Source organism: Microtus pennsylvanicus, chromosome 10 (genome assembly GCF_037038515.1).
Source record: "Microtus pennsylvanicus isolate mMicPen1 chromosome 10, mMicPen1.hap1, whole genome shotgun sequence".
Taxonomy (NCBI): Eukaryota; Metazoa; Chordata; class Mammalia; order Rodentia; family Cricetidae; genus Microtus; species Microtus pennsylvanicus.
This window is the reverse complement of record NC_134588.1, coordinates 55,385,231-55,398,818: the sequence shown is the minus strand read 5'-3', so window position 1 is coordinate 55,398,818 and position 13,588 is coordinate 55,385,231. Positions and strand designations below refer to the sequence as shown.

Below are 13,588 nucleotides of genomic sequence, written 5' to 3'. Positions count from 1 at the left end.
AATGAGGTTAAAAATCCTAGTTCTCCAATGGAGGAAGAACTGACTCCAAAAGGCTAGTTTATCTCTGCCTCTCACAGTACTCTGGAGTTCTGGAAACAAGAGATTTCCTGTTGGGAAATGTATTCTGGTACAGTGCAATGGTGGTGGTGGTGGTGGTGGTGGTGGTGGTGGTGGTGGTGGTGGTGGTGGTGGTGGTGGTGGTGGTGGTGCATGGTGCAGCTGATGACAGTGTTCGGTTGTTAGCTGATGGCTGTGCTTTCTGCTGGATTTTGTTAGGGTGCTCCTTGAAAAGGAACAGCAATGCCATATGGGAGTGATTTGATCAAGTGCAGTAACTTTGCCCTTTAACCTGGGTGGTGGCATCTGGCCACAGCTGGGAGGCAGTGCACGCGCGGCTGGCCAGGGCAGGAGGGTTGGAAACTCTAGGGAGGAGCAGGCGAGGGGCGTGGTGTGGGCGTAACCATGTGGGACTAGGCCACGCCTCCCTCTCATCTCTCACCTGCGCAAGCGCGCTGTGGGTCGTTAGCTGTCAGGAGCCTAGCAGCGGGCGGTCGGGATCCGACGTCTGTGCGGGGACTCAGCTGTCTGAGCCCCGCGCAGCAACCACCCCGACAAGCAAGCTCCCCGAGACCAGGGCTGCCTGCCAGGTCATAGAGTTCGGCGGAGACCTGTGGGGGCAGTTGGTCGCTCAGGCAAGATGGGGAACCGGGAGATGGAGGAGCTGATCCCACTGGTGAACCGTCTGCAGGACGCCTTCTCGGCGCTGGGACAGAGCTGTCTGCTGGAGCTGCCGCAGATTGCCGTGGTGGGCGGCCAGAGCGCCGGCAAGAGCTCGGTGCTCGAGAACTTCGTGGGCAGGTGAGCGCACTGGGAGCGCGGTGGGGGCGCGGTCGTGGGGGCTCCCCTACTCCAGGCCGTTGGAACGTGGACCGGTGTGGAGAGCCCGAGGGTGGACTAGAGGCTGTGGCGGATTGGGGGCAGAGCAGTAGTGTCACTGTAGCAGGCGGGGTCCTCCCTGCTCTGGGCATCCTTCGTCCCCGCATCCTCCACCCCGTGGTGACCCCCTGTCTGCCTTTCATCCTGCTATACAAAGCCATTTCCTCCCCACCCTTGGTGGGGGAGTCGGGGTCCGCCCCAGGATCCACTTCCCTCGCTGGGAAGCCTCTGGCAGCCTCGATGCGCAGCTCGGTGCTTTCCAGTCCCCTGGTCTCTTCCTCGGTCTCAACGACCTCCTCCTTTTCCTGTCACCCTCCCGAAGCTCTCAGCTCTGCTGTGGGGATTCACCCCTCCTCCTCTGTTCTTTTCCCCTCGCTCTGGCTCTCCAATCTCTCTACTGTTTGAGACAGTCATCGCCTGCCCCGAGCTGGGGAGGCGGGGTGTGTGGACCCAGAAATCTCTGTGGTGAATGCTTATCCGGAGATGCTAGCATGCCTACCGTTCGCCCCAGGAGCAGAAGAATAAACGGTGGTGTGTTTGAGTGTGCACCCATTCACTGCTCAGACATGACTGAAAACCCGAGACCTCCGGGGGTGACCATGTACTTGTCACGTTCAGGTGCCTTGTCATTCCTGCATCATCTCAGAACTGACCAGCATCTTTCTCGCACTCTCTCTGTGCCCCCCCCCCCCCCCCCGGCATCCTCTTGCGTTCCTTAAGCTCTTATTTATCTCGCTGGTCTTCAAACTAACATACAGAATCCAAATTGTAGTTGTGGCTTTCTTTATGTCTCCCAATTTAAAAACAAATAAAAAAAATTATTGTCGTTTTAAGTAGGGAATCAACGTTTCTTTTAGTGAACAATTCAGGGAGGATTAGTTACCCTAATGGCCTTGCGTGAGGAGCGCACCATGAAGGCTGAAATCGTCTTCCCAGTAGTAAACCAGGTAGAATGTGCCCCAGTGAAGAAGGTGGGCTGGGGCGGGAAGGGGGGCTTTCGGAGATTGCACTTTATTCTTTTATTTGGCTGTCGAGCTACTTGTGATGCAGAGGGTTCCTGCTGCGATCCTCCACCCTCTTCTTTTATTGCTTGGCAATGTGTAAACTGTAACGCTGACGATTCCCACATTTTGGGGTATGAGCATCCTAAAGTGCGTTTTCTTTTTTTCCTCCGATGATGCGCCATCTCTCAGGAGATATGCTTCATTTTTCTTATTTCAATACGAACTAGAAAGATAAAAAGTGGCAAGTGGCTGCTACCTTTGGGTAGTTAGCCTCCTTAGTCACTTCCCCATGTTTTTATAATTCATTTTGCTCAATAAGAATAGCGATAGCAAAACATTTTGCCTGCGTCACCTCAGACTTCTGTAAGGCAAGGAGCTATTTAATAATACTTATTTTAAAAAACCTTAAAGATTAAAATTGTGTTTCAAATGCAACAGCCATGTTTTTATGCATCTTTCTTATAATTTATTTGGATGTGCATTTAAGTATATCTTGGTGAGTGCCTTTGAACTCAATGTAAATTCTATGCACATGTCTCAGGTCTGTTCTCCAGGTTTGAAAATCTGAACAGTCTTAACGTTATAAAGCAAGTATGCTGATTTCCCTTTGCTAGCTGCATTCTTTTGTAATGAGAATGAAAGAGGAGATACAGTAGAGGAATATATTTAATTTTGAACAGTTTTTCGCAATTAAGTGAAAAATAGTAACTATAAAAATCAGAGCACTTACCAGAAGGCATCGGTAATTTGCTGCACTTTATCAAGTTCTACTAATAGTTCCTGTTGGGATGATAAAGAAAATAAGGAACATAGAAGAATATGCTCCTTAAGTAAGCACATCAAGTCTTTGTTAGGCTCAGGGTGGCATCTGCCTAGCACAGCTTATATATTAAGGAGAAAACTTAATTAGAAGGTCATTTGACTTTAACCAAGATTTCGGTCATTGAATTATTGAAGAATCTAATTTCTAATTATAACTCAACCTTAGGGGAAAAAAATCTCTCCATTTTCAGAAGTAAATCAGCCCAGGATTTTTTTTTTTTAAAAAGGTATTCATGTTTCACTTTAACCTCTTAGCTTTTTATTAACCAGGAATTTTATAACCGATATAAAGTTCTTTAAAATGCACTATTTCTTCTCTACTCATAGCTATTTTCATTTTAATGCTTGACCAATGGTGTAGTGATAGAGTATAATCAAGCTCCAGGCTCTTCAGCTATGTAAATTGTTTGCTTCTGAATGAAGCCTGTTCTCTTCGAATAGTGTTGCATTTATTAATTGATTTATTGACCACTTAACAATACACCTTCAGTAGCCAACCATATCTTTCTCCCCAAAATTGTTTGCCTATGTTGATTTTTATCTAGATACCATTGAACGCATTTGGATGTGAATGTGTTTATTTAGCTTTATCTGTAAAACTGATTTTGGGGTGATAAGTTTGAGTGTATTATGAATAAAATGCATCATGAATGAACTCCTTGTTTGTGATGTTCTTGCTGAAACGACAAATTTGCATATTAATGTGATATAGTGTGAGTAGCTAGATTGTTTTGATTGTTCAAGGAGCGCCTATATGCTGGCAGTGAGAAGCTGCTTAAGGTCTATGGCTCTAATCCACAGAGAGTGAAGCCATGGATTGAAGGAAGATAGGGGTTCACTACCGGGCTCAAATCTGTCCATTCGTCTAGTTTGTAAATGGAAGAATGGAATCTATTCAACCGCTTTCTTACTTGTGTATTCATGTGAACTTTCTTGCCTCCCTTCCAGTTGAACTCAGGGCCTTGTGAATGCCAGGAAGGTGCTCCACCGCTTCGCTGTAGTTCCAACCCATCTCCCCTTTTAAACAAAAAGACTTGAATCATGCTGTATCCAAGGCAGGGCTTGAACTTGTGATAGTCCTTTCTCAGCTGCCTGGGAGCTGGGTTTATAGGCCTGAGCCACCTGCATAAAGAGAAAGGAGGCTTGGTTCTAAACATGCAGGCTTAGAGGGCAGTCATGATGAAAACAATGGCTGGGATTTTCTGAGTGATTGCCACACGCTGGATACTATCTTGGGTGCTTTAACGTGAATAATCTCATTTAATCCTCATAAAACTCCAAAGAGGTAGGTACGCTCATTCATTTCATTTCACCTAATAGTAAATTAAAATGTAATGAGCTTGAGCAAGTCACTCATGGCTAATTTGAGTTAATGTAAAAGCTTTAGTTCAACCTGAGGTGTTAGAGCTCTTTAATCTAGTCTTTAAAGGCCGTGTGCCGTACTGCCTGATCCTTCTGGTCAATACTTTCAGCATCTTTCCTATTGGTCTTATAACCCTGGGCATATGAACTAGAGACTGCTGTATTGATAAGTCTACTCCTATTCTGATGTGTACGTCTACCTGCTTAGAAGTATCGATTAAAAGTCATAGATTTTTATTTACTATATTAGATGTTCCTGAAGATAACTCTGAAACGTAATTGGTTGTTTCCTTAAGTATGTGTTTAGAGTGCATACAACTTGTTTATTGAGGTGCTAAGTGAAAGCTGAGCTAGCTGCTAATGTGCAAATGTTTTTAATGATACACTTGATAGCAGCATTAGTTGTACAATGCTAATTATATAGGCAGGAGATTCCATGTTCTTTTGTTCCAGTCTGAGTGGTAAACAGACCTCCAATTCTAAGACTTTTGTGGTTAATGGAAACCAGATAAAAGATTTTTAAACATTGACTGTACTTATGGGAGTTTGTTTCAATGTGGAAATTTCTCAATAACGTTTATCTGTTTACTTACGAGGTTTATAAAGATGTTGGCTATCCAGTTTGAGGGAAACCGTGATGATGTCATTGAATATGATCAGACAATTAAATCTAAAATTTATGTGGCTCAACCACTAACCTTTTCTCAATTCTTTTGACAGATTTCATGAACATGTTTAAAATTGAGTAAGAGTCCTCTGATTGTGAACAAGGTTAAAACTTATTAAACCAGAGCTCATTTGTATTGAGGGGAAGGATCTTGTTAAAACAGCAAAGCATGTAAGTTAGTGGATTTTTTAAAAGGAAATGGCTCTTAGGATTATACTTAGTAAGTTAATGGATGCTGATAAAATGTGAAACTTATTGAAAGTTATGCTTAGAAAGTTCCAGGGAATTATTCAGTAAAATATAAAAAATGTGAATGGTTCTTTATCTAACGCGTCGGTGGAAGCTGAAATTATGAATCCATGTGTGCTGAGTCAGCATTCTATAATGCCTGCTAAGAATATCATTGGTTCACAGTTAGTAGGGCTTATCCACCACACCAGCATTTCTTGTTTAAATGCTAGTAATGTCTGAAAAAAAAAACAGGGCTAAGTGAAGTGGCTTTGATAGAATATCTTCGATTTGGATTTATTTATGATTAACCAATATAAAAATGCTCTTAACATTTTAAGGAACGAAGCGGGTGGGACTGAGAAGATGGCTTCTCGGTGATTAAGTGTGCTTGCTGTGCAAGTGTGCGGACCTGAGTTTGGATCCTCAGTACTCACAATAAGTTAGGCATGTCCTTGAGTGACTGTAACCCCAGAAACAGGTGGATCCCAGGAACTTGATACCCAGCCAGCCTCGTCAGAACTGCAGGTTTCAGGTTCAGTGAGAGACCCATCTCAAAAAACCAGAGGGAGAGCAAGAGATTAAGATGCCTGCCTCTGGCACGCACCCATACATGTAAATGTGCATAGAGCCCTCTCCACATTATAATTCATACAAAAAATAATGATCAAAAGAATGAAGTTGGGGCAGGCATAGCATCTCATGCCTCTAATGTACTCAGGATGCTGAGATGCTGAGGGCAGCCTGGGCTGTAGTGTGAAACTCTGTCTTGACACTTGTCCCAAAAACCACCACCTCATCACAACTAAAACTGTGGGGCAGGCAGCCTTCCATAATCTCAGAGGAATGGAAACAGTATTTAGGCACATTAGAACATAGAGTTTTGGGTTCTCTATCAATGAAATATAATATTTGATTTATACGTTAGTATGCTTTCTATTGCTGTAACAACATTGTAGAGACTGGATAATTTTATAGAGAACGAGGTTTATTTGGCTCAAGGTTTTAGAGGCTGGAGACTCAAGCCGCACTGTATGGATCTGGTGAGGGCTTCACGGAAGGTGGCTTCAGGGTCAAAGTGTGTGTGAAAGAGGTACAGGTCTCATGGGAAGCTGGGAAGCCTGAGAGAGAAAGTGGGGGAGGGGAATGTTTTTCTCTTATAACAGCCACCGTGAGAAAGTGTATCAACTCCTTCGGAGATAAATGATCTAAATCATCCATCTCTATCAAGGCCTACATCCTAACAGTTCTCCCACCCCTTACCTCTGACAACAGAAGCCAAGCTTCGGAGACAAACCCTGCCCAAACCAGCAGCGCGAGGCTGTGAGGCTGTTCTTAGACCTCTCCTTTTCTGTGGCTACTGTTACGCAGTTTAAATGATGAGGTTTTACTCATTATGCTGGTCTTACTTACTTTTAAGTGGACCAAAGGCAGCCAGGAAAAGGGGATTTTCCCCCTCCAACCAGGGCCAAATTAAGAGAGCTAAAAACTAATGTACTGTATAGAACAATCTAATATTCTATATGGACAGAGGTTTTCCATTTCCCCATCTAAGCCCGCATTGCAAGTTCTGATATTATCAACATTGATGTGAAAACCCCAAAGGGTTATGACACACACATGTTTCAGTAATGGAGGGAAGAGCATGCCAACACTAGTTTAGGCCTTCCTGTGTGGATAGGTCTGGACTCTGCTATGTAGTCTCCACACCTCTCAGTTCTTATAGTTTTCACATCCAAATGCCAATGGGGATAAAACTCAGAGGCAGAGAAGCAAGCTGTTCATGTAGATCACAAAACTTGACTTAACCTTGGGCATGACTCTTATTGAAATTACTGAGAAATATAGAGATAACACCAATGAACATTTATTTATTGAATTCTAAATATGGTGGGCATATAAAACACCAAGATGATATATATATGTGTGTGTGTGTATGTGTGTGTGTGTGTGTGTGTGTGTGTGTGTGTGTGTGTGTGTGTGCGTGCGCGCGCGCGCGCACGTAGAGAACTGTCAAGCCATTAAGATGTCTCAGTATGGAAAGGTAATTGCTCTGCCACCTTGATGACCTGGGTATCCGTGAAGCCCACAATAAATCTGCTCTCTGACTCCACACATGTGTCATGGCGCACATATCCCCCTATACTAATAACAGATAAAACTAAAATACAAGAAATGACAGGACAGAGTGTGAGATCATAACTTGCAAATGAATATATAAGATCAAGGCTGTTGACTATACTGTCAATTAATTGGGATAAAAGCTTACAGCCTATCACTTTAAAATAAACCAGCTCTCCCCAAGCTGCAACTCTGAAGTTTATCCAGAATTTAAGTGGAAAGTTGACAATATGTGGGTTACCAGTGTTATTTTAGCTCAAGGCAACATGTCCTGAAGTATCAATGTCAAGGCAGGGAGGTGGTGATCTGGGTCTCAGTGTCTGACTTGACAACAAGCCATTGAATTTAGACTGACTTTTTAATCACAAAAAGATACTGTACATCATAGAGGGCCGAGAGGAGAGGAGCAAAAAGAAAAGACGCGGAGAGATTAAAACAAAACTTAGGGTAGAGGGGAGGATCTCAATGATAGAATATTTGCCTAATAATGTGCAAACACGTGCGCGCTCGCGCGCACACACACACACCCCTCCCTCCAAGGCACTAATAGTAAAGAGGAATTCCATTTTCTTATTTCAGAATGAAGCATTTACTTTGAGAGGAAAAAGCATAAAAAAGGGAAAAGATTTTATATAATGTGTATTGCTTGGCATGGTGGTATATCCCTTTATTCCCAGCACTCTAGAGGCAGAGGTAGGTCAATCTTTGTGAGTTTGAGGCCAGTCTAGTCTCCATATGGAGTCCCAGATTAGCCAGAACTACATAGTGAGACCCTATGTCAATAAGCACATAATAAAATGTACTTTTCAGAAAGCATTTTCACCATTTGAGCATGTTTATTAATAGCGCACTAATGGCATTCTGCACACGTGTGGCTGTGCATAGTTTGTCTTCTCTTCCTTTTCCAGAAGCGAGAACACTTGGCGTCACAAAAGATTGATGTATGAAACTTTCCTCTGGTTTAATTTTCACTCATTTCCGAGAGATTTGTCCAAGGTCAGGAAAAGTTAGCCAGCTGGCTTTGGAACTTGATGTTCAGAACTTGTAGCTTTGCCTTCGTTTTCATTGTCTCCTCTCCCTCCTCCCATTGTTTCTGAGTGCCTCCCTCTCACCCCCACCCTGCCTCCTCCGGTCCCCATTCCTCTGCAGTATTGGTCCTGACCTTCTCCTTGACACTCCTCAGGATCATTCCTTGTGGTAGCGTGCCAGCACTGACAACACATTGTTTTTTTCCACACAGGAGGGTAGATGAAGACGGGGAGCAGAGTTCTTCTCCGATTTAGACAAGATACTTTTCTGAGGTGGTTTACCCCTGAATAAAGTATGAGATTTAGAAGACCAAATCGCACACTTGTTATTAATGTCTAGGTTGGCATCAGCTAGAAAGCTAAGCCTGTCACAGTCACCCTCAGGGCTCTTTTTAAATCAAGGCATGCTTCTGAAAAACTGTAAATAAATAATAGAACCAAATAAGTCGCTACTTAAAGAAATGGATGGATTTCTAGGTAAAAGATATATTGGGTAGCAAATACACATCCTTCAGCTCGCCTGGTTCACATTCTTGCTTTTATTGTGTTTGCAGTCTTTGAGTGAATTGAGTGGCATTAAGGCCTGATATTATTATATAAGTAATCTCAATAGTTAGTTTTTAACAAGCATTGATATTATTTTAAATCCTTAATTGTGCAGAGAGATCTCTACTTCCACGTGCTGAAAGGGTAGCGTACATCAGTGATTCTTTGTGACAGTATGTCATGTCCCCACTTGAAGGAAATGATGGAGCTAGGAGTTGCATATATAGGCATACAGAAATAGGGTTTCTGAGGCAGCCCTTGGTCTATTGTTTCAGTGGCTTGGAATAAAACAGACAGATCCACTTAAATAAGTAATTTTATGGGTGAGTCTCAGCTAGGGTTTCCATTGCTGCAATGAAACACCATCACCAAAGCAACTTGGGGAGGAAAGGGTTTTTATTTGGCTTACACTTCCATGGCACTGTTCATCATAGAAGGAAGTCAGGCCAGGAATTCAAAGCAGGGCAGTAATGGAGGCAGGAACTGATACAGGGGCCGTGGAGCAGTGCAGCTCACTGTCTTGTTCCTCATGGCTTGCCCAGCCTGCTTTCTTATAGAACCCAGGACCACCTGCCCAGGATGGCACCGCACACAATGGGTCCAGCCCCCCACCCTCATCACTAGTTTAAAAAATATTCACAGGCCTGCCTACAACTCAATCTGTTGGAGATATTTTCTTAATAAAAGGTCTCTCCTTTCAGATGACTCTAGCCTGTATTTAAGTTGACATAAAACTGTCCAGCACAGTGACCAATCTTGCTCATGGTTTGTGTGTTTTTAGAGGCCCTTGGAAAGCAGCTTTTGGGAAGGAGCCATTGCATTATGGCAATAGGGCCTGTGTTTGGCTGGCTGAGTCTGAGTCTCATCTCTGCATCTCACTAGTATAGTAGGGGAGTTAACCTCCCTGGGCTTTAGTTTACATATCTGAGTTAATTTTTGGGGTGTGTGTGTGAGTGTGTGTGTGTAAATTCTGAGATGATGCCTTGTTTCTGACCCAAAAGATACATCCAATAAATTATTGCACTGTGCCTAAATCTTTTATTTAGACTAGATGTTTTTTGGACATTGGAAACATAAGCCAAGCATGGCTCTTCTCTCCTATAATTTCATTGCTTGGTTGCTTGGGAAATTGAGGCAGGGAGTTTTGCCATGAGTTTCATGTGCCCAGATAAGAGGGAGAGTGTGAGATCCTGTTTCAAAACAAACAAAACTAAATAAAAAGCAAAACCAAAATCAAGCTAACAGAAAACAAAACAAAAGCCAACTCACCCAAAATAAAAGAAAATGCAGGAATGATCTGGTGTGTGTGTGTGTGTGTGTGTGTGTGTGTGTGTGTGTGTGTGTGTGAATGTAACAAAATTAAAGTTGCATCAAAATACATTTTTGACCTTGCCAGCTTAGGGCATCTTTGGGGTTTCATGAGAGAAACAGTTGCTCATATTCAGCACTAGCACAATGCGACTGTGTTCTTTCAATAGGTACATATACATACACTGAATTAAATTACTTCTCCCAGCAGTTTCAAAGCACTTTTTGTTTATTAATTCATTAATCTTTACAAGTTCCCTGAGAGGGTAGTAAAGCATATTTTGTTAATTTAATTTATAAATGAAAACTATTTAGTTGACACACAAGGAGTCCCAAGGTGACTCCTGGAGACAATGAATGTAATAGAATTAGTAACAGGAGTAAGAGAATGGACTTCGCAGCCATCCTCAGCCATTCTAGAGAATAGATTTATTTTGTTACTTTAAAAACAATTTATGTTGTGTGCGTGCGTGCGTGTGTGCGTGTGTGTGTGTGTATGTGTGTGTATGTGTGTGTGTATGTATGTGTGTGTGTGTGTGTGCGTGTGTGTGTGCTGGTGGTCACAGCACAGAGGTCAGAGGACAACATGTACAGTTGGTTCTCTCCTTCCACAAAGTGGTTCCCAGAGATGGAACTCAGGTCAGATGGCAGACTCCCTTGTCTTCTGAACCATCTTGTTGGCTGGATAGGTCTTAAGGAAGGCATTTGATTCTGTTATATAAAGAACACCATTTTTATTTGAAATGTTAAAACACACACACACACACACACACACACACACACACACACACACGAGTGACAAGTGCCCAAACCCACTGAGCCACCTTTCTATCTCTGCCAGAAGTCTAACTGCAATGAGAATTAGGGGCATTTCTAATTCAAGTTTGTGGATTTGGTATATACCGGTGGGAGGTCTGTCCCTTGTCAACATTGAAGAAGTATCTCAGGTGAACTGTGGTAGCAAAATGGTGCCTTCCACTGCTGGCTTGTCTTCCTCAGCTTCCTCTGGCATCAAGTGCCTACCTTGGGTGCCTCTGCAGGGTTCTTACTATGTGGCTGGTTCCCTGTCTATTTTCCCAATATGTATGCCTGTTATTATTATTTTATATAATGTGATGATGACATAAGCAGGAGCCAAATGAGTGCTTTAGCTACATGATCCTGGAGAAGTCATGGCTACAGGAGCTTTTGGAAGCTGGTCACATTGTAGCCACAGCCCAGTCAGCCTTCTTCTCATGCAGTCCAGTACACAAGCTCAGGGAGCGGCGTCTTCTAGGATGGATCTTCACGCCTCAGTTAGAGCCACCAAGATGATCCCTCACAGGCGTACCTGAAGGCCTGTCTCCTAGGTAACTCCAGACCCTATTGACAATAACCTTTAATCACAAAGGTTGCAACCTATGAGTGAGCCATAGTGTCAAAGTAGTTGGTTGTGATAGCCTTGACGAAGGCACCCAGCTATATCTAAGGTGATAATCATAGTTATTTGTCATCTAGGCAGCATTAGGCTTTACTCTGGTTCTTCTTAAGGCTGTTGAATGTGTCTGCACCATTTTAAATCCAACACTCTTTTAATCCTTTATCGATTCTGCATTTAAATGGTTGAACTTATCTTTTTTGTGATAGTAGGCACAATTCCCATTATATCATACTATCCTATGAGAATGAGTTAAAATGGAAATCATTTTAGTATGATTTTTAAAAAAATCACTGTCATTTAATTGAAAAAGTTAAATGTGGATGCAATAAAATCCAGTCATATGCAATAAAAGTTGCCGTTTGTTCATTGCGGCTTCTTAAGATAAGTCATTTGTCTTCATGTCTACCAAATTACTTCTGGGCTTATGTTTTCTTTGGGTGTTGTTCACATGTGCACATGTGGGGAGACCGAAGATCAATATCCAGTGTCTTCCTTAATTGTTTTCCTAAAGCTCCCTGGTTTGACTGGATAGCCAATGAGCTTCAGGGATCTTCCGGCCTCTACCTCCCCAGCGCTATGCTTACAGACATCTGAACTCAGCGCCACATGCTCTTCTGGCAAACACTTTCCTGGCTGAGCCACTTTCCCGGCCCCGAGTTTATACTCTCATTATGTGAAATTTAATTTTGATGGCAGAGAGAGTTTAATAAACTTGCTTGTAGTTCGCTGACAGGAGCAATTGAGTTCTGTTTGAACACAGCTTAGCAGATGGGTTGCGTTGTCGGCTGAGAGTCCACTCTGTCAGAGCTGTGGGAGGCGCTCTGGAAGCAGTGAGTTCTATAGAAATTCGGTACCCAGTAGAATCTGATATGCGCAACACTAGTATCATGGGGGAAAGCAAATGTAGCGGTGACCTTTATTGTCGCGACTTGACAGGGTTTAGAACCGCCTAAGAGACAAACTTCTAGGTTTGTCTGAGAGATTGCTTTCAGAGATGCTTAACTGAGAAGGGACCAGAGGCACTCCTCTATGGATTAAGGTCCTAGACTGAAGTAAAAAGAGGAGGTGGGGCGGGGCACTGTAGACACAGCGTGCCCAGCTGCCTCACGCTCTTGCCCCATCTTCCTTGTCAAGACAGCCTATACTCCCAAACCATGAGCCCAAATCAATCTTTCTCTCCTCATAGTTTTTGCCAAGTATCTTGTCATAGAATAAAGACTGTAACCAATTTACCAACCTCTCAATTCTTAGGAGGGTTTATCAGAAAACAGTCGTTGGTAGGATATCTTAGTTTGATGCTGAATATCTCTAGAAAACAGAATTGGAACAAATGATTTGAAATTACAAAAAGATTTCAACTTCACATAAGGGTGACTGCTCAGTCTATCAGCTAAAGATGTCTAGGAAGTGTTGTACCACAGGGGACAGGGGACTGCAGAGTCACTGGCTGCTAGGTGTGTGGCAACTGGGAGGAGGACTTGGCCAAAAGCACTTTGAAGATTCTTTGAAATAGTTTGTGACTGAGCTTAATGAGTTTCAGAGAGGGCTCAGCTTTTTTAAAAAATGTATATTTTTTTAGGCTTCATCTAGGTAGATAACAGATACATGAAACTGCTAAGACCTCCCTGGGTCTATCCTTTTTGATATTCCAAGAGAAAAGGTAGCTCTTAGTGTGTGGGAGAGAAGTGTAATTGCTTATGGTACAGTTCATTGAAGGAAGCAGATGTAAGTAAGGCTGTCATAGAGGCGAACTGTATTATTGGAAAAAAGAACTGATGTTAAAATATTTTCTTAAATTTTCATGTTTACCTCTCTCTCTCTCTCTCTCTCTCTCTCTCTCTCTCTCTCTCTCTCTCTCTCTCTCTCTCTCTCTGTGTGTGTGTGTGTGTGTGTGTGTGCATGCGCACATGTGTGTATGTATAGATAGGTTAGAGAAAAGATTGCTTGAGTTGGTTCTTCCCCCCACAATCTGAGTCCCAGGCGTGGAACTCAGGTCCTCAGGCTCAGTGGTGAGGCTATTTGCCTGCAGAGCCATTTCACTCCCTGAGACCTGAGTTCTCAATCATTCCACTTCTTAACCTTCACGTCCTTTAGAGATGTCCAATGTAGAAACCCAAGAAAGCATATCATTCATTTCCTCTGTTTT

General features: G+C 43.0%; 1 protein-coding gene across 5 annotated transcripts in view; it reads left to right on the top strand.

The window, feature by feature from the left end:
• The first annotated feature begins 479 nt into the window (after positions 1 to 479).
• Dnm3 (dynamin 3) overlaps positions 480 to 13,588 on the top strand; it is a 471,739-nt gene continuing 458,630 nt past the window's right edge. For 4 of the 5 annotated variants that reach the window (XM_075988409.1, XM_075988406.1, XM_075988407.1 and 1 more), the window contains exon 1: positions 484 to 858. In XM_075988409.1, coding sequence (XP_075844524.1) covers positions 698 to 858 — 161 coding nt within the window. In that variant the 5' untranslated portion in view covers positions 484 to 697. Of the gene's footprint in view, positions 859 to 13,588 lie in introns of all 5 variants that reach the window. The other variant, XM_075988405.1, reaches the window with a different exon arrangement.